Source organism: Camarhynchus parvulus, chromosome 2 (genome assembly GCF_901933205.1).
Source record: "Camarhynchus parvulus chromosome 2, STF_HiC, whole genome shotgun sequence".
NCBI lineage: Eukaryota > Metazoa > Chordata > Aves > Passeriformes > Thraupidae > Camarhynchus > Camarhynchus parvulus.
In genome coordinates, this window is record NC_044572.1 from 9,886,201 (window position 1) to 9,912,658 (window position 26,458).

General features: G+C 36.9%; 1 protein-coding gene across 3 annotated transcripts in view; it reads right to left on the bottom strand.

Annotated features, from left to right (window-relative positions):
• The window catches only part of NCAPG2 (non-SMC condensin II complex subunit G2), a 46,964-nt gene that overhangs the window by 14,349 nt on the left and 6,157 nt on the right, over window positions 1–26,458 (bottom strand). For 2 of the 3 annotated variants that reach the window (XM_030943097.1, XM_030943096.1), the window contains exons 6-24: window positions 25,889–26,023; window positions 20,790–20,884; window positions 19,881–19,950; window positions 19,112–19,198; window positions 16,847–16,942; window positions 12,499–12,624; window positions 11,442–11,621; window positions 10,296–10,448; window positions 8,469–8,691; window positions 7,128–7,258; window positions 6,462–6,635; window positions 4,127–4,197; window positions 3,705–3,858; window positions 3,361–3,534; window positions 2,738–2,848; window positions 2,485–2,628; window positions 1,614–1,713; window positions 1,130–1,314; window positions 216–359 (exon numbers count right to left, since the gene is read on the bottom strand). In XM_030943097.1, coding sequence (XP_030798957.1) covers window positions 216–359; window positions 1,130–1,314; window positions 1,614–1,713; window positions 2,485–2,628; window positions 2,738–2,848; window positions 3,361–3,534; window positions 3,705–3,858; window positions 4,127–4,197; window positions 6,462–6,635; window positions 7,128–7,258; window positions 8,469–8,691; window positions 10,296–10,448; window positions 11,442–11,621; window positions 12,499–12,624; window positions 16,847–16,942; window positions 19,112–19,198; window positions 19,881–19,950; window positions 20,790–20,884; window positions 25,889–26,023 — 2,553 coding nt within the window. The remainder of the gene's footprint in view (window positions 1–215; window positions 360–1,129; window positions 1,315–1,613; window positions 1,714–2,484; window positions 2,629–2,737; window positions 2,849–3,360; window positions 3,535–3,704; window positions 3,859–4,126; window positions 4,198–6,461; window positions 6,636–7,127; window positions 7,259–8,468; window positions 8,692–10,295; window positions 10,449–11,441; window positions 11,622–12,498; window positions 12,625–16,846; window positions 16,943–19,111; window positions 19,199–19,880; window positions 19,951–20,789; window positions 20,885–25,888; window positions 26,024–26,458) is intronic. The other variant, XM_030943099.1, reaches the window with a different exon arrangement.

The following is a 26,458-nucleotide window of genomic DNA, read 5'->3' on the forward strand; positions in this document are numbered from 1 at the left end:
TCTGTTCCTACACAGCTGTAGTCAGAAATCTGAGAGATGAACTCTAATGTGAAATTATAGCAAATATAATTTCCTGTTTGTTCCATGCCAACACACACAAAATCCTCATCTGCAGTACAAAGATCAATTTCCTGAATAAAGCTCTGTCGTTCCAATATAACATTTAAAAAGCAGAAGGTGTTAAACAGAAAAAAGAAAATCAGGATTAACTTTACCTTCTGTAGCACACAATTTATCTCTGCTACTATTGCAGCCAGGAGAGTGGAGAGAACACTCTGGTGAACTGCTGGGAATGTGGAATGCCAGCACTGCAGTGCATGGATGAATTCTCCAAGAGGCATCTGAATAGAGTGAATCAACTAAAACCAAAAAGAAAAACACATCTGTTTTTTCAGACTGCTTGAGTATAAATGAAATATACCCGCAAGCCTCTCTGTGAAGTGCAGACCACACCTTGAAAGCTTTTGAGGTATTCTAGTCACTTGGGATCAGAGGGGGAACCAGCAACAACTGGGAAGTCTGCTCATAAATTTGACAAAGCAGTGGTTCTTACAAAAAAGAACTGAATGTTTTACAGAAGTCCTGAAAAGTAGATCAGCAAATTTCCCAGACTGATCCACCTATTTCACTACTATTTAGTATCTGCTTTAAAGTACAAGAAGTCTACTTTTCTGTGAAGATGTGAGATTTTCAAGAATGTTAGAACATCATACATATTTTGAAGTTGGTATCATTCAGACTAAAAGAAATAAATAATAAAATTTTTCCTCCCTCCAAGATCATAATATATATAAACAAATCCTTTGCTCTGGATTGAGGAAGTTAATCTAATTGCAGATAAGTTTAACAGCCTAGAAGTACCACCACATTCCAGAATCACTGGCAACAAAATGCATTTGTTCTGCAATTTACTGGTTCTTCTGTCATGATGAGACCAAAACAGACCCCAAAAAATTGGTAACAAGAAAACTTGGAAAATTTAACTGAAAATTTAATCATGTGTCAACCCAAACAGTTGGTAATAGAAAAGTAACAACCTCAAAGTGTCTAAGTTTATCCCTTTGCATAAAAATTATGGATTCATCTACACATTAGCAATTATGTGGCAATTTGAACTGTAATATCATACCTGAATTCCTTTTTCCTGTTCTTTCTTAAGCGTATGTGCCACACATTCTAAAATTTTCTGAAAGACGTTCTGTAGAGTGTGGAAAAGATTTGTCACTTCCTCTGTCTCAGTATTTTGATTTAAAGAAGCTTCAACAATTTCTTTTAGAGCACACAGCAACATTGGAGCACAAAAGCCACCTCTCTCTAGAGAAAGAGATAAATACCATAATGTAAAAGTTGTAATATTAATCAGGTACAAGCTTAGAATGAAACTCAGTTAGATACAACAAATAGTGATAGTTTACAAGTGTAGACAATACATTTCATTTCAGAGCACCCTTAGCTGAAATTTTCATACAGTCCAATTAATATTTTAAGTATGAATCCAATGTTCCCTCCAACTCTTAAAAGTCAGGGATTAACTAACTTGCTAATACAAGAAAAGCCAGCCAAGTATAAATGCAGATGTTGCTGTTAGTACAAAATAGGGCAAAATAGGGTACCTGTTTGCATAATCTGAAGAGCCATTTCTAACAGATGTGCTTGAAATATGACATTTCCCAGGCCCACCATTATGACATCTTTACACACTGTCAGGTAAGCCTAGAAGAGAGGTGCAAAATTATAGGAAACCCAAACTTTATGTAGAGTAATCATTCAGTAAAACTCAAAAAATAATAAAACTACAAACTCTTAGCCAAGGTGCCCTGAGAGCTGGTGTACCTAACTGGAGTTACTCAGTTCACACCTGTTGAAAAGCATGAATTCCAGCCAGTCCTTCAAATGCTTCCATTGCCCTTTCCCAACAGTAAATGGTTTCTCAAAAGGCAGTAAATCCTCTCTTTTTAACTCGGGCTCAGATCAAAGCCATTGATACTTATAATTTACTGAGGCAAAATATGACATCTCTACCTGCCTCTAATAGTAAAATTAAAACCAGCAGACAAAAAGAGCTTTTCCCTACAGATACAGTTGTTACATACTAAACAGATTATGAGATGGAAGTACAGACAGAGTGAGAATTTTTAATCAGTCTGTGTATATATGAGCTGGGTTGTTCAAAGACACTGACTGGGACCAAAGTTAGCAAAATCTTTCCTTTCACCAAAATCTGGTAAAAGCTCAGTGCTAAAATCCACCTTGGGTTAAATAAAATGTCAGATGAATGCAACAGAAAACAGCTCAGAACTAGCTAAAACCTCACCCACATTATATCCATCAAATGCTTTCTTTGAAGGGCAAATCAAGATCAGGGGTAAGGGACACTGCAAGTGATGACACAAATGCCTGTGCAGTTTGTCTGCACACAAACTGTTACACCTACAGCTTTTCAAATTGAAAGCAGCTTGATTTATATTATAGGAATCATCTAACCTGGATAATAAATTCAGAAACATCACTGTGTTTTGAAATACCATCCTCTTGATCATTTGCTAGTACAAAAGGTACAACTTGACTTTCTATCCAAGCACCTGTCTTCTTCAGAAGTGAAAGGTGATCTTCTCCTTCTTCAGAAAACTGAAAAAAAAACAAAAGGGAAGTTTACCAATTGTCTCTCCAATTGTTTTGGAACTTCCTCATACTGTCAACTGTAACTCCAGTTTATTTTGGAAAGCTATAACCATACCTTATGCTGAAGATGAACAGTCAATCTGCAAAAGAGGCTGAAGGCTCTTAGGCTGGTTGCTTGATTCCAGCCACCAGAATCTGTTCCTTCCAGAACTGAGCCAAGAAACTTCTGAAATATCAATGTTTACATTTATATTTTTCAGAAAAACCTTTCAAATGTTTCTTTACTCAATAGCTTTAAACAAAAGGTTAAAGAAAACCCCAAACCCACAAGAACAGCAAAGCACCAAACCCAAATAAGCAACAAGCATACTTTAATTACTTCCATTTTTCAATGCCATAACTGATTTTCAGACTATTCCTTATTCGCATATTCTATAAGTCAGGTCCCTTAAAAACACTCAACACTAGATCACAAAAACTTTGAGACACCTAAGACTGAGAAGCTGGTTAAAATCTGCCACCTATAAACAATTCTGAACTACTATACTTCTAGTTTAGAGTATTTGTTGGAAATAAAGATCAAAAGGAAAATCGTTTTACAAAAAAATCTTTTTACAAAGGGAGAGTGCATCATGAACCTCATTTATTTGTTCTTGCAGGCATTTTAGTTTGACTCAGGCAATACATGATGTTAAGAACTGATTTTATGAGCACTGTTTATGAGAAGGAGAAAACTACCTTTGAAGCACCGAGGATTTTCAAAAGCTTCTTCAGTTTATTTTTAGGAACAGAAAGTAGGCAACCACAATTGACAGGATGAGTCAATAAATACTCAATGTAATCAATTGCTAAGTCTGGCTTTGATTCATGTGTTACATGGATTCGTACTTGACGCCCAGATGTTTTAGTATTCTGAATAGAAGAAAGCACAAAACCAGTACAACTCTGTTAGTATCTGACTTTAGAACTGATTTCAAAGCAGAATAATACAGCATTAAAAACTCTTATTCTATTTTAAAAAAGCATGATGCCTTAAAGCAGTCTGGTAATTCCTATATTCCCTGTCACATGCATTTGCACACCTTTGTTGGGGTGAGTGAGTCAGAGAGCCAATCGCAGGCTAATTCCATAATGTGCCCGACTTGACCCCAGCGGCACAGGCAGTCGATCAGGATAGAATACTTGTTTTGGTCAGCTCCACTGTCAATATTTCTGAGTCTGGAAACCACACCACAGCTTAAAAGAAAACAGACAGATAAAGAGATATATTACTTTCACACCCATAAGTGCAGAAAACAATTAGTATAATACAAACAAAGGATTCACCAATGGGATTCACCAACGATTTCAACAGACTTGAACATCACAAATTTTACTGACTTATCACAGTTTCAGTGTCTTAATTTACCCAAATGGGCATTTAATATATCAGATTGCAAAAAATGAACTAATACAGCCAGCAAGAAACTTCTTGTCATTTGCATTTTGGATTTCCAAACAGTACCTGAATGTAGGAATAGCAGCAGGGGGCATAAAGGATGCCAGAATAATCAGTGGAGCCATGCACCGGTCATCCTAGGATAAAAGAATTACACTCTATGACATAAAGGTACACACGTGCAAGCAAAACTAAAGACAGTACTGAAAAACTGTGATTACATCTCCTCAAATTAAGGATTTCCCTTTCTCACTACAAATGAAGTTGAAAGGAGCTCAAAACAATATGGCTTGCAATCTGAAATGTCTGATTCCTGGTTTTGGAGGTCAATTACCAATTATCATATCCTTTACTTTCTGACAAACTGCCAGAATAACTACCATGAATAGCCATGGCTCCATTAGGTTAATACTCATTGCAAAAGAAACAGCAGCTCCTCATCACTTTTTTTTCCACTAGAGACTAAGGTTTAATTGCACAACCATGACACCATCTAACTCCTTTTAACCTTAAGTGCCTTAAATTCATTCACAAGACAAACTTATTAAAAAGACTCTAAAGAAAAACGTTCTTATATAAGGATGGCAATGTTTAATGCACTATTATTCATTACAGCATGTCATAATACATGGTCTAGGCCACACCATAATCTCACTCAGGTTACACAGAAACCAATCTATGTTAAGAACTCTTCAAAAATAGTTTATCTCTATGTCCAAGCATCATGGAAACAGCCAAATGAAATTATCATCTACTAAGCCATTCCAAGATCTAAACCTTTTTTTAAAGCTCATATTTTTAAAAGAACTTTTAAAATATATTTGTAGCTTTTTCAGGAAAGAAACAGGCAGCTTCAGTATGTTTGTAGCCTTTTAGGACCTGTCTCTGACGACAGGTCCTTTTAGATCCAAGCTACATACTCACTCTGTAAGAATATCCAAGTCAAAGAGGTTACTTGCTAAAGCTGGATATCTTGTCTGTTCACCAGACGCTTTCAGAAAGGATGCTACACTCTCTATCAAAAAAGTTTGGAATGTCTTTGACAACTTCCAAATGCTTTCAGGGTAGAGAGAACGTGTGTCTCTGTGCTGCAGAGTAATATGTAGCAATGAGCTGCTTTTCACTCCCTGATTATGTAAAGCAAAGTTGCAGTGGAGTAGCCACCACATTTCAGGATACTCCAGCATAAAAGCCATCAACGAAGAAAAAGATATCCAGTGTGTCATCCTTCCAAATTCACTCTGGGTGCAGCAGCCACTATTGGCCACTCTCAGGATGACATCCTCCTCGAGAATTACACTAAAACAATTAGAGCAAGGAGTCTGACAATATGAAAATGACTGATTTTAATTAACTGCCTATATTGAATCAAAGCAATAAATAAATGCATCGACAGATTATTAGAGAGTAGATTTAAATTAGTAGAAACCTCAGAACCACAGATGGTTTGGGTTGGAAGGGATCTTAGAGATCATCTTGTTCCAGCCACCCTGCCATGGGCAGGGACACCTTCCACTAAACCAGGTTGTTCCAAGCCCCATCCAACCTGGCCTTGAACACTTCCAGGGATGGGGCACCCACAGCTTCTCTGGACAACCTGTGCCAATGTCTCACCACCCTCACAAAAAAGAATTTCTTCCTAATATTTAATCTAAACCTACTTTCTTTTTATTTGGATCCATTCCCCTTATCCTGTCATTACACTCCCCTATAAAAAGTCCCTTCTCTGTCTTTCTTGCAGGTTCCCTTCAGGCAGAGGAAGGCTGCAGTTAGGTCACCCCAAAGCCTTCTCTTTTCCAGGCTTAACAATCCCAATTCTTTAAGCCTTTCCATTTAGGACAGGTGCGCCATCCCTCTCATCATCTTGGTGGCCATCCTTTGGACTCACTCCAGCAGGTCAGCAGGACATGTTTGGCTTTCTGGGCTGCAAGTGCACTCTGCCAATTCACATTCAGGGCAAAAAGGGCCTCAGCTGCTTCAGCTGCAGCTGAATTGTAAGAAGTGGTGCTGGTGGAAGAGTCTGGAGGACAACGGGTAGAAAAACATGTGGACTCTGATGTACAATGAGTATTAATTCTGCAATGGCTCTTTTGTATTTACTGTTTTCTAGAAGTTCTACAACATTCAAAAGAATAAAACCCTAGAAAAACCTTACAAGGAGAGCAATTTATTGCATAAGTATTTTTGAGCTGACTATTTAGATAATGGTTCATCAGTCAGACATGCATTGGAGAATAGTTTCTGCCCACTTGTGGAATTCCAAGAAAATTGCTGCTGTTTATAGTTTATAGCAACAATGAAAAAGAATACCTAATGTCATAAAAATAGATAAAAGATATAAAACATGAAAGCATCTGAAGAAAATACTGAGAAAATACAGGAAAATCTAGGCTTTCTTTACCTGAAATACTTTAAAATATTCAGGAAGTACAGAAGCAAACTTCCTGATAGCATATTCTTTGGCATCTTCATTATGATCTAGTGCTTTGTGGATGCTTCTCCAGAGTATTACAGTGATCTCCAACAAACTTGCCATGCTGGCCACATCATTTACTGACAACACATTATCCAACACCTGAAATATAAACATTTAGATGAAATTACCCATTATATTTTTTCAAATAGGAATTTAAATTAAAATAAGGCCTTAAAGACACTAGAAAAAATCCTTCTAGACCCTTTACGAAGATACTGTAGTTGCTGTAGAACAGGAACTTCACAACTGAGTCTTAATCTCTCTAACTTCACATATCTTGCAATAGTCATCTTTAAAATAATTTAACTGCAAAATCAAACCAGTTTATAATCAACACTGGAATTCGACAACTATTAATTTAAAATATGCTCCATATTCCTTTTATCTTTTTCTAGCTACTTGACCAGATTTCTGCTACTGCAGGACATGAAAATCCAATAATGGCAGTTCTCCCCTTCCAACTCCAGAGATGCCCAAGGGCATTCCTTTAGACTTTCCGCCATATTCTGTCTCACATTAAGCATATTCTGTCTCACATAACTTCTCCTGAAAAGAAGTTATCAGAAGTTAGAATAGAGTGGACTTTCTTACACTGGTGTTCTCCTTTTCACTTCCATCTTCATCATCATCATCATCATCATCCCCACTGCCATGAAGACTGGCTTTCATTGCTTTCTGGATGCAGGCATTCAAGCAGCGCCGAATAGTGAGCATCAATTTAGCTATGTTTAAATGGAGTGGAAATAAATGAGACATTTACTATTTGTTAGGAATGTTGGTAATAAGTGCTTCTAATTACAATGCTGGAAAGCCAGTATGAAAAAGTAGGCAACAGAACCAGAAACAACTAGGAAAAAATGGAGCAAAATTCCTTGTAAAGGAAACGGAAAAAATGTGAATGTGTTTTATATCCTCAAGTATGAAGAAGAAATGACAACATTATCATCAGGCTCTGGAATTTTATTGTTAAAACAGCATACTAAAAAGCCCCCAAATAACCACCACCTTATCAAATCAGAACCAGAGGAAGCTTCCACAACTCCTACATCTAATCTGGCCTAGCTGTTAACTTAATGACTCCCATTCAAGAACACATTCCCTCCAACGTCAATGTTCATTCCTATGTCAATTCCCATTCCCTCACCTCTGAACGAGGAGCTCAGCTCTACAAAAAGTGAAAGGGTTATGCCCCTCTGGTGGAAGTACAACAGGCTGATTTCATAATTGTGATTTCATAACCTTATCAAGATGATCAGTGAGAGGCAATGGTTTGGGCATTTCACCCAAGTCACTCGATGCTGATTGCTCGAGTTTTAACAGAACTTCTCTGAAACAAAATTTTCCTGATTTTACTTGTTTCAGTAGGACTTTTCTAAAAAGCAGCGACATTCTGGGCAGTACATGCCCGCTTCACTAAAACTTTCAGAAGCTTTCTGAAGGAGGACTTCTTAGATTTTCTCTGAGCAACTTGAAAACACTGATCCACAAATCCCAGATACCCAGATTATCAGATGTAAACATTTTTTCAGTTTCTATATAATCTTTCACATGAAGATCTCAAATCATTTAAGGCATCAGGCATTTGCTACCCTATTTCTACATGAAAAATAGGTATCAACTGAGATAATTTTAAGGTACGTGTGGGGAGGAAGGGGACCAGAAGTACCAGGTACCACTATGGGCTGGAGTGTACAGTAGAGCATCATAAGAACAGAGATGAAAAGCTTTGATCTCCTCACTGTTGAAAAAGCTGATGACTTTGCCTGTTGTGCTTATTGCTGGTGTCAAGAATTTCCAAAACTACAAACTATTATTATACTAATCCCCCCCAAAAACCTAGCAACAATGTACCACTGTTACAGAAATAAGAAAAAAACATTTACATAGCATGATATCAGTAATTCCAAAAGCTCACAGAGTTTTGTGCTTTACCTATATTGGTGGGGGCAGTGAATTCATAGGCATATTGATAGAACTTCCTGGCTGCTGCAGGATTCATCTGGATCAGAGTGACACAGCGCTCACACCACACATCCTCAGACTGGCCACTGGGGAAGAAGGAGTTCAGCAGGAGGTTCACAATGCGCCGCGACACTGGCCGAGAGTCCGCTTCCAGCCGAGACAGGAGGTGCTCCATGGGACAGATATTCCAAAACTTTGTGAGGTGAGAAGAAGATATTCAAAGGAGTGAAACAAAAATAGAGGAAAAAACTATCACCTTCATTAAATGATTTCCATGGCAATGGTCTAATCAAATATAAAGAACATCGACCTGGAAAACATGAGAATTTTTAATTTTTACACCAATGTGTACTGGAGGTCAATTCTGCTACAATAATGTTATTCTGCTGTGCTGATGTTTTAAATCTCCTGGTATCTCTGACTCACTGCTAAAATTGCGGTTTAAGCAATTCCACTTCACCTGCAATATTAATGCAATTCCATAGATACAGGGAAGAACTATTTACTCTACAAGGATATCACCATAAAATACAATTATTGTCATTATGTGCCATGTTTCATATTCTCCTCACAGGACAAAGTAGGTCTAAACTACCCACAAGTACTGTGTACACCTTAAAAGGGTGTTGATCCTTAAATGGATCAACACCCTTTCCAAAGCTATCCCAAACCGTACATTACTAAATACTGAATGCATCCCATTCTTAGCAGAGCTCTAGTTTACTTGTACCACAGAAATCAAATGCTATGAAATTCAGAAAGACTACACAGCTGTTTGTCAGCTGTAACACTACATTTGTAGTTTTTCTGAGAAGATTCTGAATTAATTATGCTGGACAATTTCAAATTAAAACAAACAAAAAAGTATTTGTCAATGCCAAGGAAGCTATTTTACTCTTTAGCAGAAATATTTGCATCAGATAATTACCCTGTGATCTTGAGCTATGGATGTCCCTGTTAAAATTGTCATAAAAAGTAAGTGATCCCAGGACTTACTAGAGATACACATTACAGTTTTTAAATCAATAGGAAGTTATTGAAAAACATCTAACACTTACTAGGATCTTTTTTTCTTTATTTAAGCCTGATCTCTCCTTCCCCTAAGAATCCCTTACATTGAGAATCATCTTTTTTCTCTGTCGTTAATTGCAGAATAATTACAAACTCAGAATAATTCACAAAGTGACGTTAGCCACTCCTTGTATGGCTTCCCCTCTACACCCTTCACCATCTTCAGAGCCCTCCTCTGGATGCTTTCTAATAGTTTTATGTCTTTATTAGGCTTAGCCAGAGACAAAACCATTGTTAAATTAAAATATAAAATTGAAATTAGGAAGCTATTAACATTAGAGAGTGGAATAAGAGCTCAAAGATGCTACAATGCCGGTGGCTGGACAGTATCACTCTAAATAAGAGTCCACAGCAGAACACAAAATCCATTATAAATCACTATAAAAAGACACCAAAATCCTGAAGGATGTGCCCACAAAATAGAAATAGACACTATAAAAATAGGAAAATCAAAGCAAAAAAGGTCCTGGCTTAAGGTGTTACGCATTTAGAAGAGTTGGGCAGCTGAGGGAAGTGTGGCTTGTAACCCACTGCTCTCCCCTGCCCATCCAGAGAGAACAAGGCCCCACAGAGCACTAGGGATACCATAGATATTAAGAGTATTACCAGAGCAAAGCAGGTTATTTCTTTTTTAAGACCACTGCAGCAGTCTCAAAATGTACTGTTTTTTTCAAATAAATTCCATGATTTTGTCTCCTTGCTACTTATCAAGTGTCATCATCCTACCTTGGCAGCCTTGGTAGCCTTCACTTTGAGCAGCATTTCCACAAAAGCCACTCGCACCTTCTCAGAATTATCATGCAGACTGTGTTTGGTTGCAGGCAGGAGCTGTTCCAGGAGTGGGTGACTTAGTTTGTTGTCCAAAATTATTGGTAGGCACTAAAATAAACAAATCAGAAAGAGTAGAGCTGAAAAATCTGTAGCCAAAAATCGTTGAAGGGGACCATGACACTTCTCATGTTAAACGAAGCAGGGGCAGACACAGTGCATGTTTGTTTTTCTTGTCATATTCTTTGGTAAAAACTGCTTTGGTTGCTTCAAATTTGCAGTGAAGTCTGTTCAGTGAACTCACTTCAGCTGAATCAGCTTCAGACCTACACTCAGACCATGGTCTTGCCCTCTGCCTGAGGACACACCGGCTCTCTAAAATATGCTGATTTCAAATTAGAAATACACTTCTCTTTCCAATCCATTTTTAAATCAGCACTTTCTGCTTATCCAGGATAGCTCCCCCATGAAGCAGTAGTGGAGCAAGTGAGGATTAACAGGATGACAGCTTCAATTTAAGGCTGAACTGACACAGACAAACTCTTCAAGTGAAAATGTTGATTAGGGAGTTCATTTTCCAGTCCAAGCTATCAGTTATTTCTCACATGCCAGAAATATGTAGATGAACTATTTCTAACATAGTGAGCAATGCATGGGAGGAGGCGTGACCAGACCAGCCGTGGAATTATATCCATTCAAACCTCAGACACACACAAAGTGGGACGCAAAATCCCAATTGTGCGTGTCTTGGGATGCCTTAAAGCCAGTGATGGAAGAAATTCTGGAGCTGCCTACATATATTTTCAAGTCTAAGCGTTATTTCTAATAGCTAAAAAAAAATTAATTATTGGGTCCAAACAGTCTGTGTACAACTGAAATTGAATACCTTAGAGTCAGAAAGCCAATCAGTTACTATTTCAAAAGACATTTGTATTTTCCAAACACATGGCTTTTATGAAACGTGCAAAACCTCCGTGTAGGAGCAATTCTATTGCCTAAGACATTTTGAAGAACAAGAAATTCCCTTGATTTAAAGTGGCCTAAACTAGAAACCTGTACATCAAGTAAAATAGAAAACTGACAGTCATGATAAAAAACATTTACTTTAAAAACAGAGCATCGAACATCAGCAGATGTTATATCACATGCCAGATCTCCAGTTATCTTTTTTAAAAGATCAGCAAGAATTGTTGGAGGAATCATCTCCCAGTATTTGGATATGATCTGAGTAACTCCAAGTATCCCTGTAGAGCGGACAACTGGATGAGGATCTTCTAAGAGACTCTAAAACAAACAGAAGAATAACACCATGAGCATATGGATTATTGCGACTCTACTGCTGTTTGATCTGAGCCTATCCTAAACAAAATGCATTCCATTACCTTTTAATCATTATGAAAACTGTCATACAATAAAAGAACTGTAATATTAATAGTCCCTCAAGGCATTTTACTATGAAGAAAACCAGGAAATTTAATCAGAAGCAAAACTAAGGTAACTACTGGCCAACTTTTTTCATTGGACTTTTGAATTTTTTCTTTTTAAATAAATCAAGTCTTGCATTTGTGACTTAATTAAGAATATCTGGATTTCTATTTATATGAGTTTACACTGATCACTGTTCCTATGGAACAACATTACAACTTTGAAACTTTCAATTATCTGACGTCAACTCAGGAACCCCCCAACATTTTCTTAATGAAAATACTATGCCCATTCTCACCCATCTGGACTGGCAAGGAGATTTTTAGGTTCTCTCCATTATACTTAATTTCAGAAGTATTTAGTAATATAGTACTGAACTTTGATTGAGTGCTTCCATAGTAACTGTGAAGCTCTCCCCCACAATCCTAGGGTAAGCAAGGATCAAGATCATTACTCATGCATTTCATCTTTCAAAGGCATCTCTCATTCACAGAATAGTGAATAACAAACCAAAATATTTCCTTTTTAGAGTTTAAAGTGGTGTATAGCATCTGCAGAAAACATACTATAGAAATTTAAAATATTAGTTTAATTTTGTATTTTCTGCACCATAGACCTCTGTTTCCCTACAATTATTCAGAAATTCCATATATTTTAATTGCATCAACAAAATTTTTTTCTGAGTTAGTTCTGACAAAAGTTTCATTTTTAACATTTCAGTTTCATTAAAACTTACAAAAAGTTCTTCAAACTGTTTCTGAATTTCACTGTCCATCTCTTCAGCAGTAAAACTGGGATCACGAACAGGAAAAGCATCAACAAACAAAAATGCTGCATTTGCTCGAACTTCTGAGTTTCTGGCCTGTTACAATGGAGGAAAAGATATTTTTTCCATAAGGACCAACTGTTAATATCCAAAGATGTATCCTGTCAAATACTGTTCTCCAAACATTTAAACAAGTGTTTTTAATTAAGTAGATGGAAGAGATTAATTTACAAATGGATGGAAGAACTTGAAGTCACACAAGAGTTTTAATGTTTTATCTTATATTTCTGCCCATTCAGTAAACCTTGAGTTATTGTTACAATCAGCTTTCAAAGCACATCAGCTGCAACGACCCTGAGGAATCACAGTCAGAGACCTTCTCCTTTCTGTAATGCTGAATAAATTAAAAGCAGTTGGGATTTCTCTTGGTGGCCTTAGAGCTCCTCTTCAGGACAGAAGACTGTTGAATTCAATCAGACAGGATTAATTAACTGCCTTGTCAAGAGACAGGTGATTTAATTGAAAAGCTCAAGCCTGTTTCTTCAAGAAAACAGTATTTAGTAACTAAGTACCAGAAAGCTTGGAGCGTAACTTATCCAGCAAAAACTTACTCAGTTCTGCATCTCTGCACATAAGGATTAGGACCATGTTCTGAGCTCCAGGCAGCTCATCAAAAATCTATGGGAAGCTTCACAACATTTTACCATATTTAACAATTTTCACTGTACTCCACCATGTATTTTACTGGCTGTAGAGCCACAAACACATAAAAGGAAAAAGAGAAAGGTGCATATTTAGACACTTATTCAGTGAAAGATAATTGATCCTGTGGACTCTTAAAGGACAGAAAAAGAGAGCAGGAAATGGAACCATGAAGAAATTCAAGGCATCTCAAGGAGAATGCTGAAATCTAACCACCAAACTACATTTTATTTATCAGAGATAGCACTGCAGTGATTAAGAGCCTCTACTGACTGCTCTTGGAAAGAAGACTTGGAAAGAAGAATTTTGTCCAGATCTTGTGTCCAATAAAAAAAATAAAAGCTCTCAATATAACAAGCAAAGTAGGCCTAATTTTAACAGCAAGATGAGACAGTTCAGGGAAATTCTTGACTATGCTAATCATCTAATTTTCTTCTTCCCTTGTGATAAAGTACACTGAGATCAAAGGCAAGGAAAAGGAACATGGCAATAACCATGTAATATTTACACTTAAATAAACTAATGAGAAATAAAACAAGAAAAACACCAAAGAAATTAGTAACAATTACTTCATTTACAATCTCTTTTGGGTTTCTCTTCTTGACCAATCCTGATATGGTGAAGTAGAACCATAACATTCCAAATTCTTCAAGTCAACAAAATTACAAGGAATTTTTAATTGAATACTATAAAAGCAAACAAAGCACATAAGTACATTCTTTAGTTAGGGACTTGTTTAGAGGTGAAAAGATCTAATTCTTAATTCTATCCTATAAAGTAGTAGAAAATCCTTTAACTCTGAGCTTGTCTATATTTAAGAATTAACACATAACAAGATAATATGTGAATTTAGGGTGAAATAGCTCTTCTGCACTAACATTGCATGTGAAAATTAATTCAAATGTGGTTTTGTGCAATAACCTAGACCTTGTCTACCATAGCCATTCCAGAAAGTTAATTTCCATAAACTTTTTAAGTGCATTACACTGAATTCCATTAAGCTCACTTTTAATTCTGAACTGAGTACCCACAGTTCAAATTCCTGCCTTTAATTAACTGGAATTTATCCCAAATGTATTTGCATATTCAGGCTCGTACAATGTCTTCACAGAGGTAGAAACTGAGACTTTAAATTCATGGCCTATTTTAATCCACACTGACTTTTCCATGCCAGAGCCTGCAGTAATTTAAATAACTAATATTTCTTTGACCATTATGCTTGTACTATTCTGAGAAATTTTCAGAACCTTTTAAAACCATAATTTACTTTTTTATTCAGTTAATTTTCACAGCTTTCTTTTAAATTTTAACTGGTCTTACAGATTCTGAAATTAACTTCAAATTATTTAAAATACTACTTCCTCAGGACATGTTAGATTAAATGTGTGGGATGTTAAAAAAATATAAAAAAAGACAACCAAACACTTTAAAGGAGTCACTTCCTTCAACAGCTTGAATTCCTGGAGGAGTGGTTCTTGACTTTTTCAGCTTGATAACAAATAGCTTAATCACTACTTACACTAAACAATCGTATTTTTGTATCCATATATCTTCTCATACTAACAACTAATTACTGCACATCTCTTTTATGTTTATATGATACTTGCTTTTCATAATAAGAACATGAAAAAAAACATGAAGTTACATATGGGCTTATATTATAAAAACTTAGAGTTGCATAAAGGCTTATAAAAGATGTGCTGGTAAAAGCCCAACAGAAGCCTGTGCAATCTAATTACTTGCAAAACAAGCAACTGAAAAAAACCCACAGACCTGCATTACAAAAGGTGCATTTTCAGTTTAAAGCTTTCAGAGATGAAATCAAGTAGTTTCAGCATCAACAGTTCTGGAACTCATTGTGTTCTTACACCTGAAGTAAGTTTTTGCTCTCTGTGAGAAAGGACACACAAGGCCTCTTCTTTCTGTTTCATAAACAGTATTCTAGAACAGAATTTGTTCTTCACTATATTAAATTAAGGATTTGGCTAAAATAGGAGCATCAAACTAGTTATCTAAAATTAAACTGACATTTCAAGCTTTGGAGTAGAATCCGTAACAGTTATAAGAACAGTTATAAGCTTCCCTTCTTAGTTCTGTATTTTAAACTGCTGGTAATTCTGAGTCACAGCAACAGTTCAAAACACCACATACTTCATGCAGTACTGTATGATTTGTTCTAGCCATGGAACCATTAGGGATGTGCAAATTATGAATAGCAGCTGTTAAAAATTTCAACTACCTGTGGAATCTGGAATTCTCCTGTTGCCTTGCTGCAAATCAATCAGTAATCTTTTTTTTCTAGATCACACACCTTCTGGTACATTTCTCCAAATTAACATATGCAGATTTCATAAAGTTTGACAGAATCTTCCCCCAAAAAGTAGCCTAGTCTCACATCTGAGTCCTGGGCTTTGGCAAGTGACTACAACCCTTCACTGACAGGCAGCAAGTCCATTAAGAATGGAACACTGTATTTTGTTAACTTATCAAAAATCAGTTAAAACCCCTATTTTCCTTTTAGAGACAGAAATGTAGAAATCAAAGGAAGCCATGATTTGTAGCTATTATTCTCTGGCATCAGGACATAAATGTTTCATCCATAGGGTTCTTTATTTATATAAATTCTAAAAGGATGGGATCAAACATTTAATGTAAGACCAAATAAGATAATGAGCTAGCAATAACTTTTCATATTCCCACGTCTACCACAGGGTTCTGTTGAAACCAAACAGCTCTCAACTCCTTGCTGTAACTCATAAAATCCATTGTAAACAACTTTTCAAGTTAATAGTAAATACTTTCAACTCTGAGAATTTCAAATGCCTTTCTCACTTCTAAAGAAGATGCTTATGACCAACCAGTAAATGAAATTGTAAATGTTTGACAGAAATTAACTTGGCTGTATGTGTACGCTGTCATAAACAGGGATTTCATAACTTCAGACAAAATAAAAGCCGTCACAAAGAAGGAAGCTTGGCTCCTCTTGATCACAGAGTGTAATTGAGTAGACAAACTGCAGTGGGTCCCCTTTAGTCCATGCATGCAATCCACAGAAGGACATGCACACACCATGAAAGAACTACAAATAAGAAATTTCATTCGGAAAGCACATCCATACCATTAATGCCTGTCCATACAATACAACTAGAATAAAAGTTTTCCTAAATTAATACTCCAATAAATTCACTGAGATGTTCTCTAAGGCTGGTAATTAATCAACAGGTGAGACTAAACCATCCTCTAAACACTTCTGGCTTTGATGAATAAACCACTGATAATTCCCTAAAGATCTTGGAAAAGGTAATACCAGATTACACAGAATTTTCAGACTGAGAAGATAAGAATACCAACTGCAACCCTGGAAAGCACTCTAGGTTCCTGTAAACAAAAGTGAATTTTACAAGTAAATTATATTAACAAATTAGAATATTATTGCGCTTGCTATGCCTAATTACAACTTAAAAAGTTACTCAGCTACATCTGTGACAGTAAACACTCATTTTGGTTTTTGTGGCCATTCATTTTAAAAGCAAATAATAAAAACAGAAGATGTGGAAGGGACCCAAAATTTAATAGCTGGAGAAAGACATTTATATTTTCTGAAAAGGATAATTACCTTTAGTGCTCTCCAGAGGATGGGCTGATACAATCTATAGAGCATTTCTTCAACTCCTTGACGGACTTTGCTTTGTTTATGAAAATAACTCAGCATCTAAGAAAAAACAAATAAAACAGGCCCCAAAACCATTTTAACATTCTACATTCAGGAAGTGGTAAGGGGTTGATGCATTTCATAATTATATAAGACCAGAGTTTTCACAATATGAAAATTATAAAACTAAACATGTTAATTGACTTATATCTTAGTAGAGAAGTCTCAAAAATAGTAAAATTAAAACAATCTAATAAATACAATATTTTATAATTTTATAGAGTCATTAAGTCTATATAAAGATCTACAACTAAGAAAAAGACATGGCTAGAGAATTTCACAGCAACACCACATTTTTGTTACTATAAAAAATAATTTTTAAAGTTACTGGTAGAAATACTTTGAAACCATGAAATTATGAACCACAGATAAATAAACTTTTTCTCTGTTAAGAACAAAGAAACTTATCTGGTAAGTGGAGTCACCCAAATACACATGTACAAACCTAATACATTTTTTATGCATTGATGAAAAGCAAGTATCAGTACTCTTTGGGACTCAAAACTGTGCTTAATTAGCTAAAAATCCTGTTATTTTCTGTATCTGAATTATGCAGAAAAGAAAGAGAAAGTGGAAGACCAGAGCAGAATACGAGAAAGGACGTAATGTAACTTGATATGAAGAATTCCTCCACTTTGAAACACTGAGCACTTTGAGCTGTGTTCTAAGGTTGGTAATTAATCAGAAAGTGAGACAAGATGATCCTCTGAACATTTCTGGCCTTGATCAATACAGCACTGATAATTCCCTGAAGATCTTGGAAAACAGAATACAAGATTACACAAAATTTGAAAAGAAGCTGACCCTCTGGTGGTCAGTTCAAATTTATTCCAAGACCTACTCCTCCTGCAGCCCAAAGACATAGTTATTCACTGTCCTCTTTCAAGATCATAAGCCTCAGAGTCTGAAAAACATGAAATGCCCTGTCAAAAGCCTGCTCCATCGATCAGGAATCACAGGACAAGGAAATCCTATAGCTATGAGAAAACAAAACAGAACAAACTCCCTAAAAAGCCAACCCTAAAAAATCCAAACCAAAACAAACAAAAAACCCACTCTAGTATTACACACTGGTATGTCAAGCTGTATATTGCACACAGCATACACTCTAGAGTCCGGGTATTTGGGAAGAAGCATGGGAGGGCAAGAGGCATTGATCAAATATAAATGTCTTAGAGATGCTTGTGCACTTCTCATTCTGCTTCAAATGCTCTGCTCGCGACTGAACGCCACAGACAGACTACTAGAATCAAAGCTTGTCCCTAGAAACCTATGTAAATCCCCTACATACAATAAAAAGAAAAAAGCCAAACTTCATTTCAGACCCATCAGTAAGTTTGCCTCAAGAAGGTTATGACTGTTCATCCCTGTGATCATCTATGGAAAGGTCAATTCTACAGGTAAAGAAAGCTCAGACAACAGACAGCAAAAACTATTTCTGGCACTCTGGAAAATCCCCTTCTACTTCTGAGCAGCAAAGACAAATCTGGTGCAAAACTATAAGCAAGTTCCTCCTATAATTTGTTCTAACATAATTTCTCCTAATATGCTATTTTTTAAGTATTTGTGGTGGGTTGGCACTAGTCACCAGCTGAACACTCACAGCCATGCACACACTCCCTGCTCAGTGAGGAAGAAAAAGAATTGGAAGAGAAAAGCAAGTTCATGGGTCAAGATAAGGACACTTTAATAAATGAAGCAAAGAGGACCAAAAAAATCCCCAAAGGAGTGATGTAAATGCAATCACTCACCACCTGCCACAAGCAGACCAATTCTCAGCCAGCCTCACAGCCATGGCTGCCTCCCCAAAACTCACTTTCCCTCAGTTTGCTGAGGGAATGATGGTTGTGTGCCATGCAATATCCTTCTGGTCAATTTGGGTCAGCTGTCTCAGCTGTGACCTCCCAACTTCTTGCTCATGCCCAGCCCACTCCCAAGGGAATACGTGGGGAGGAGAAAGCCTTGAGACCACACAGGCACTGCCTTAGCAGCAGCCAGAACATTACTGTGCTACCAGCACACCCCAAACACAGCCTGCTCTGAAGGAAAGTATTTCCATCCCAGCCACACCTGGTATGGTATTTTAGTATGAAATGGAAATTTTCTACTTTGTAGCAACTGATCTCATTTTGAAGCTACTAGTTCATGTCATGCTTTCCTGGAACTTACCTCTCTAACTTTACAATGAACAGAAGAACTTCTGGGAAGATGAATTCCATGATGCATGAAATCCTGAATGCAGTTATATTCAAGTACCTACAGTAAAACACACACATATTCCTGTTAACACAATAAAACAATAATAAGTACTGTAGCTGTTCAGCAACTATATTTTTCCCTAAAACAAACAACTGAAAATAGTACCTGCTATTATTTCTTACTTGGCTTCTGCCTTGCCCAAAGTTTTCCATGCTGGGGGCCTCAGTCTGCCTCAACTGATTATCAAAATTTCAGAATCTAGAATTAATCCAATTGGCAGAAACTAAAAAAAGGGTAAATAAAAGTACTTTGGTATCTGAAATTTTGCTCTAGCATTGTTGTGATCTGTAATTATGCCTTTAATAAGTTCCATAGAAATCCACAAAAACTAGATAAATACCTGAGCTATCAACTATACAGATTTGCATATGCTGAATAAAAGCTTCAGTAATTCATTTAACGGGTATGTTTATGCAAAATATTGTGCATATGCATATTTGTGTGAACCAATATTTCAGCAGCAGAATGAAAGGTGTTTAGCTGCAGCCAAGCTGATCTCAGTGGGAAAACATTCAAAGCATGACATATAGTTACTCCTTGACAATGCTGAAGGGGCCCTTTCCTTAGGGAAATAATTCTTTAAGGCTTGTTAAAGGAACCTGTCTGTGGTGGAAAGTCATGAGTCTTTCCCACCCTGAAATTCAAAACTATCCAAATGAAATTTCAAGCATAGTGTTACCTCTATGAATTCTCCTGACACCTTCTTCCAGGCCCTGAAGTAAACTTCTGAAATGCATTCCACCAAGGATCTGTATTACCATATAGGAAACACTGTCAAGAAAGCATACTAACCATATCTATGTACAATTCATAAAGGTGAAACATGAAGTTTTGTATAATAACCAATATTGTTCTTAATTCTGTGCATCAAATAGGTTTTTAGAAGAAATTCTCTTTTTCAAGTCTACACCCATAACTACCAAGTTAACTCTTAATTAATGAGCACAAGCATTATTACATGATACTTGAAATATCTCCTATGGTGGGAGAGTCAAAAAATTCAGAGAGATACTTTACCAGTTTTCTCATGAAGAATGCCTGAAATTCTTTATAGACATGTACAGGAATATATTATTCTACATGAAAGCATTAGAAAGCCTCTGATTTTAATACACAGAATTACTTCAGCAATACTTCACCAACTAAATCAAAGAAAAAAATCTCCATATTTTTCATCCATCAGCCAAGTTCTCAGGCTATGATTTATCCTGCAAGTCACTTCTTATATAGAAACCTAGAAAATTCAATTAGAGATTGCTTGTAGGAAAAAATAGGAACACCCTACTAAAGGAGAAATGGACCTGCAACCCTCACACAAGCACTGCAAATAATGCAGTCCAATTTCTATCCAAAGTAATTTGCTTTAGCTAATGGCAAATAAACATTTACTGCTCCTATAACTGTACACCAGGCACGTCAGAGCTCCTATTAAATGAAGTTGCTGAAACAATATAGCAGTAATATTCAGAAGATTTGTGGGTTTCTGGTTATTGATATATTTTTTCAATACACTAGGTATTTTTAGAGTGAGATAAACAAGATTTTAGACAAGCTCTTACTAATTAAGGACTCTTACTGGGATGCATACCTTGGAAAGAACTGTAATTGGTTTTTAACAGTTCCATGTATCATTTTAATGAAGTTTACATTCCAGGTGAACAAAAAACTCAAGAGTCTTCTTCCCTGTGGGGAGGGGAAAAGAGGAAAAAACAAAGAGAACTCAAAGGTCAGAAGAATATGCAATTTAAGAGCTACCTCAAAAATCAGCAAATACAAAGGAAATTACATCTTTAATTTTAAAATGCATAGGTGAAATGGAAAAAAATATTTAAGATTCTTAATTATTAAACAGAATTCAAGCACTACTTTTATTCATAGCGTAGAAAGAACACAGAACAAATGAACACATGCATCACATATCTGCCTCCACTCTTTCCATGTCCTTTCTGGTTTGGTGTGCCTTCAATTGAGCAGCATTCCAGAATGGCAGCACACTGTGCAATCAGCACCTGCATCGAGGCTGGAGCACTGAGCTCTGCCAAGTGCCAATATCCCAATATCATCCCAGGATGACACTGAAATGATGGTGAAGGCATAAATAAAACACCACAACTCTACCAGCACTGCATGCAGGAACATTTTTAACAAAGCCATGGAGAACAGCTGGGCCACTGAGGAAATTCAATGTTCTGATCAGCAAGGACATTTCCTTTCCTCTTGCCACGTGAAAGGTAATGTTGTGAACCTCCTGGAGCTGCTTTCATTCATGAAAACAGAAACTGCTTTTCCCAAATTAGTTTTCTTCCATTTTAACAAGTCAGGAACAATGATGACAAATCTGATGAGCAATAGAATTTTGTAACAAAAGGCTGTGGATGAAGGAAATAAGCCAGTGATCTCCCAGAATCAGCAAGATCTGTCCAAGGAATTGGAGCCTTATACAGTATCTGTACAGGCAGCTTCACTCTTAGCTTATAGGCGAAGATAGGAGTTCAAAATGTCTGATCACACATAAGGGTCCTTTGTATCTGTCAGCTTTCTAGCCAAAAATAAATTAGGAATATTAATAAAGGAAGTGAAGTAGTAAAGAGCACATTGGCAGAAGTGCAAAAGGGTCACTGAATAAACAGCAGAGGTTCAGAGGCATTTCCACTGAGAGCTGGGCCAAGAGCTGTGTTCACACCTAAGACCAAACACAGAAAACTGAATGCCAAACACACTTGGAGTTGGAATCTCGCAGAGATGGAGAGGGAGATGGAAGCACAGTCAGTCAGAAATAGCCCTGTAGTGCAATTGATAGCTGAAGTGCCTTTGGGTGAAGAAGTAACTCAGAAGCTCATAAAAATCAAGACCTAAAGGCTAAATACAATGTCAAGATTTTTGGCTTCAGGTCTGATGGAATCCTTCCTGTTGTCAAGAGTTGTCTCTACCTCCAACTTTGGTGGCCTAATATAAACACAGAGGAGTCCCACTTGGCATGTCACACATCAACATCCCTGACAAAACAAAAGGTCAAGGGAGTTTTGACCTACAGTTCTTTCCTCAACAAGGCAAGGATGAGGACAAACTCAAACTCATCTCATCCTCTACAATCCCAGCAGCAAGACAGATGATAAAAAGCCAAAAATAGCTTTCAACCAACTCTTTTTAGCCTTAGGTTTTAAAAGATTGAGCCTGCTCCTGAAAATGATAAGTGCCTCTAGCTTAATCTGCTGCTTGTGATTAATGGATCTGCAATAATTATTGGTAACAGCATTCTCATTATTGTGAGAGATAACCTGGTGATAGGTGAATGAGACTGTGAACTGTCATCTTTGGGACTAATGCAGCATCAGTGTTGGGTGTCTGGTATTGCTGTGCTTGTGCACACAGAGCACATGACTTTGTTCTATACACACAGAGAAGGTGAGCAAGGAAAGAGCACAACTGACCCACCTCTAAAACACAGGAACACGCACTGCAGCTGTTTGACTGAAAACCCCATCTGAACAAGAATGTTTTCATAAATCACAGAGAGATAAATTCAGAGGATCACTCCACTAATGCAGCCTGATGATAAGCCTCTGAGAAATATTACTGTATGTTAAACAGCACAGCCTGGGAGGGCAGAAACACTGAACTCCCTGACCTTGCAATGAGGTGCAATAAATGTGCAGTTCTCTATTGGTTTAATCTGATTTAGAACAGATACACTGCATTCCTGACCCTTCCCTTCCTTTGGTCTTGCACATTATGAACCATTCCAGACAGTTCATCTGCCTGAAAAATAATCTTACTAGGAGAAAACAGCTACCTCCTTCAATCAACCCACAATACTGCTGCTTGAACATTACACTGTGAAAAGGAAAAGAGGAATGCTAGTCCATGGCAACACAGGATCATTGCAACCTGGAGTTATAGCAGCTTAAGCTACTACGGTACTGTGCACTGGGATATGTACTCTGAAAATCTAGGATTACTTTTCTTAGGAACTGTAGAACAAGTCTGCAGGCATTAAAGGGAGTATTAGGCCTGATATACAGAAGCTCACTTTCAACTCAAAGCAATTCATACATCATGTTGATACTTGGTATTACTACATGCATTTTAGAAGCAATAGAGGATACAAAAAAAAGGTCCAGCAGAGATACTGGGGGAGTGTTGGTTGGTTTCTTGTTGCTACAAGAAATCTAGCATCAGTGAAATGAACCAGGAAGGGAAATTAGAGAACATACATGAGGCATGTAACCACTACAACTGAACTCCCACAGCACGAAAATCCCAAACAAAAGGACTTGCAACTGAAGTACAATGGCCTCATAGCAACAGGTAAATGCTTTGAGCACTTTGAATCTCCTGTCTGCAGAGCTAGGAAAATCCAAGTTGGTTACCATTCTGGATAAGTACTGGAAGTTCATACAGTGAAGTTGGATTTCTGCTCACAAACTGAGACATGTGAATTTGGATGTTTAAGTCCCTGAAATGTTAATTGTCTGAAGAGTGTTTTATGTGATCAGCTGTTTAGTTACTGTTTTATGGAGCTGAATTGTTCTGTTGACTCTGCTGAGTAGGGTTAATATGGCACACCCTAAACACAGAGCAACTTTACATGCCCAGATGGTTTTCCAGAAGGCAGAAATCTATGAGTGTTTTACATGCCAGCCCCACATGGATGTCTGAGGCAACTTAGGTCATTTAATGTAGCATTGGTCATTCACTTAAGCAACCAAATCCTTCCCAGGACCTGCACTGATTATGCTCCTGCACAGATGTCTAAATTTATTTTAGACACTTAATTTAACTGAACCCTGTGCTGGGATCTTTCCAGAATGGGTTATGGTTCTCCTTTTATTTTGAACTGTTATCCACCAGGATGTAAAGTGACTTATGTATTGGGCTGGCAAGGTTTTGGTGGTGGAGGCCTGCAGAGGTGGTTTCTGTGGGAAGCTGCCAGAAGCTTTCCCCATGCTGATAGAGCCAATGCCAGTGGGTTCCAAGGCAGACCCACCACTGGCCATGGCTGAGCCCTTTGGCTCCAGCTGGGAGCGGCTGCTTTCAGTCAGTGCTTCCAGCCAGAAAGCAAAGAATCCACAATTCAGGATCTAAACCACTAATGAGCAGACAGAGCAGAGAATGCAGTAAGGTGCTCTCTAGATCTACCTAGAAAGAGACAGGCCTATGAAAATGCAAAGGTGACAAAATATCAAGAACCAGAAATCCCTGGAGAGCAAAGAGAAAAATCTTATGCAAAGAAAGCAAAATGTGCAAAGTGTGGTCAAATCTGCACATTCTTGTGGAGCAAAATGGATGAGTTTTAATACGCTGGGAAAAATATACATTATTGAGTCTGATTTTTAGTCTACTTTCCCTCCCCATATTTAAAAAAAACCCACAACAAACCCACAACTTTTATACTCTCCTTCACTCAAAGATTCAAGGTGCAAACTTCCTTCAGAAAAGCTGTGTAGAAATTAACATGTTATACTAAAAGTCTCACACGATGTGGAAGAAAAAAAGAACTACAGGGATTTGCTTCTGAAGCCTAGATAGCAGTCGTACTTTACATATATAATTGCCAATCATTTACTGTGCCTATATGAAGATGAAATATTAAAATAATACAGTGGATTCAAATATAACAGAAGAAATAAAAAATACAGAATCAAACTTAGATAATGCATTTTAAATTCTGTGACAGAGAACACACACAAGTACACACTTTTTCCAGATGACAAAAAACAGCTTAAAATGAAATACACCAAGGACACAAAATAAATTGTAAACTCTGCCAATAAAGCCTTACTTGTCTTTCTTCTTTCCACCCACATTTTCTCTTCTTCCATTCCCACCTCTCATATTGCCTTGGTACATCACAATTTTAGTCAAAACTAGAACAGCTTAAAATATTAGATGTAAGTAACAAAAACCCCACCAACTTCATGGCAGGTATCCAAATCCTGCTCTATTAGCCATTTCACCTAATTCCTTTGCTATCTCCATTTTTAATACGACATACACCACAATCATGCAGCAATCTCAGGGCACATTTTATGACAGAAGTTCATGTATTCCACAGGAGAAGGAATATATCTATTTTACATATGCAGGGAAGAGTTAGAACTTCAGAGACAAAGTCATGTGGTCTGGTCACCTAAGCACCTTGGATGCCACAATTCTGGTGCACAGGTACAATCTAAGCAACAAAACAGCAACTGTTCACTGAGAGAAATCTATGTAGGTAAATAAAGTAATTCTTATTTTTCTGTAAAGCTGGGTTCTTTTTATGCTACTTTTAAAACAGAATATGGCAACACAATCTTCTAGATGAGGTCATTTAGAAGGAAAATTATTTTGTTACAGTTACTTGCCTTGAATAAAAGAAAAACTGCCATAAAAGAAAAGAAAAGAATTACACCAGGGAATGATTTAAAGTATCGAGGGAAATGCACTGGAAGCAAAGCACTTGATTCTTATTGCCTCAGGATAAAAGAACAGGACTGAAGATTTAGACATAAACTTTCACACTTTAGTCTGGAATAGAAACAAGTTTTCCAAATGAAACAGTATCAACCATTTATAGCTTGGAGACAGAGCTGATTTCTCTCATGTTGCTACCTACTGTACTATAAAAAAAGACAAACTGCAGAACTATTAAAAGCAACCAAAGCTCACTGGCACAAAACCACAGTAAGATAAAAGCTGGCTTACCTCTTCTTTCTTAATGTGTTTTACACTCATAAAACACTGAAGCAACAAGGCTTTGACTTCATTACTCTCATCTGAATCATAATCAAAACAAAGTAATGTCTGATGTAGATTCCATACACGAACTATATCTGCACCCTGACAGGAAAGAAGAAGCCCACATTAGAGTGGAGAAGCTTTGCTTTAATGCATAAATCTTTGATTTAATGCAGAGCTGCATTGAAAGGATTTTAAATAATGAACTTGAAATGCATTGTTACAGATTGTGAAATTATTAATATTTATTTCATCACATTACTGAGAAAAATATATGTAACTGCAGAAATTCTGACTTCCAACAAATGAAGATATGCTCAAGAAAAAAAAGTGGCTATTCCATGCAAAATATGTTAAAACTACATCACTGCACTTTTTAAACTTCATACAATACATGCAGTTAACAGGGAAAAACAAGAGAAAGAAATAAGGATACATCCATTGGGTTAGTGCAAAAGACGTGTATCACAATACTCCAAGTAACTCAAACATTTTGAAAAATGAAAGAAAAATTATTTGTAGAAAGATAAAAAGCAA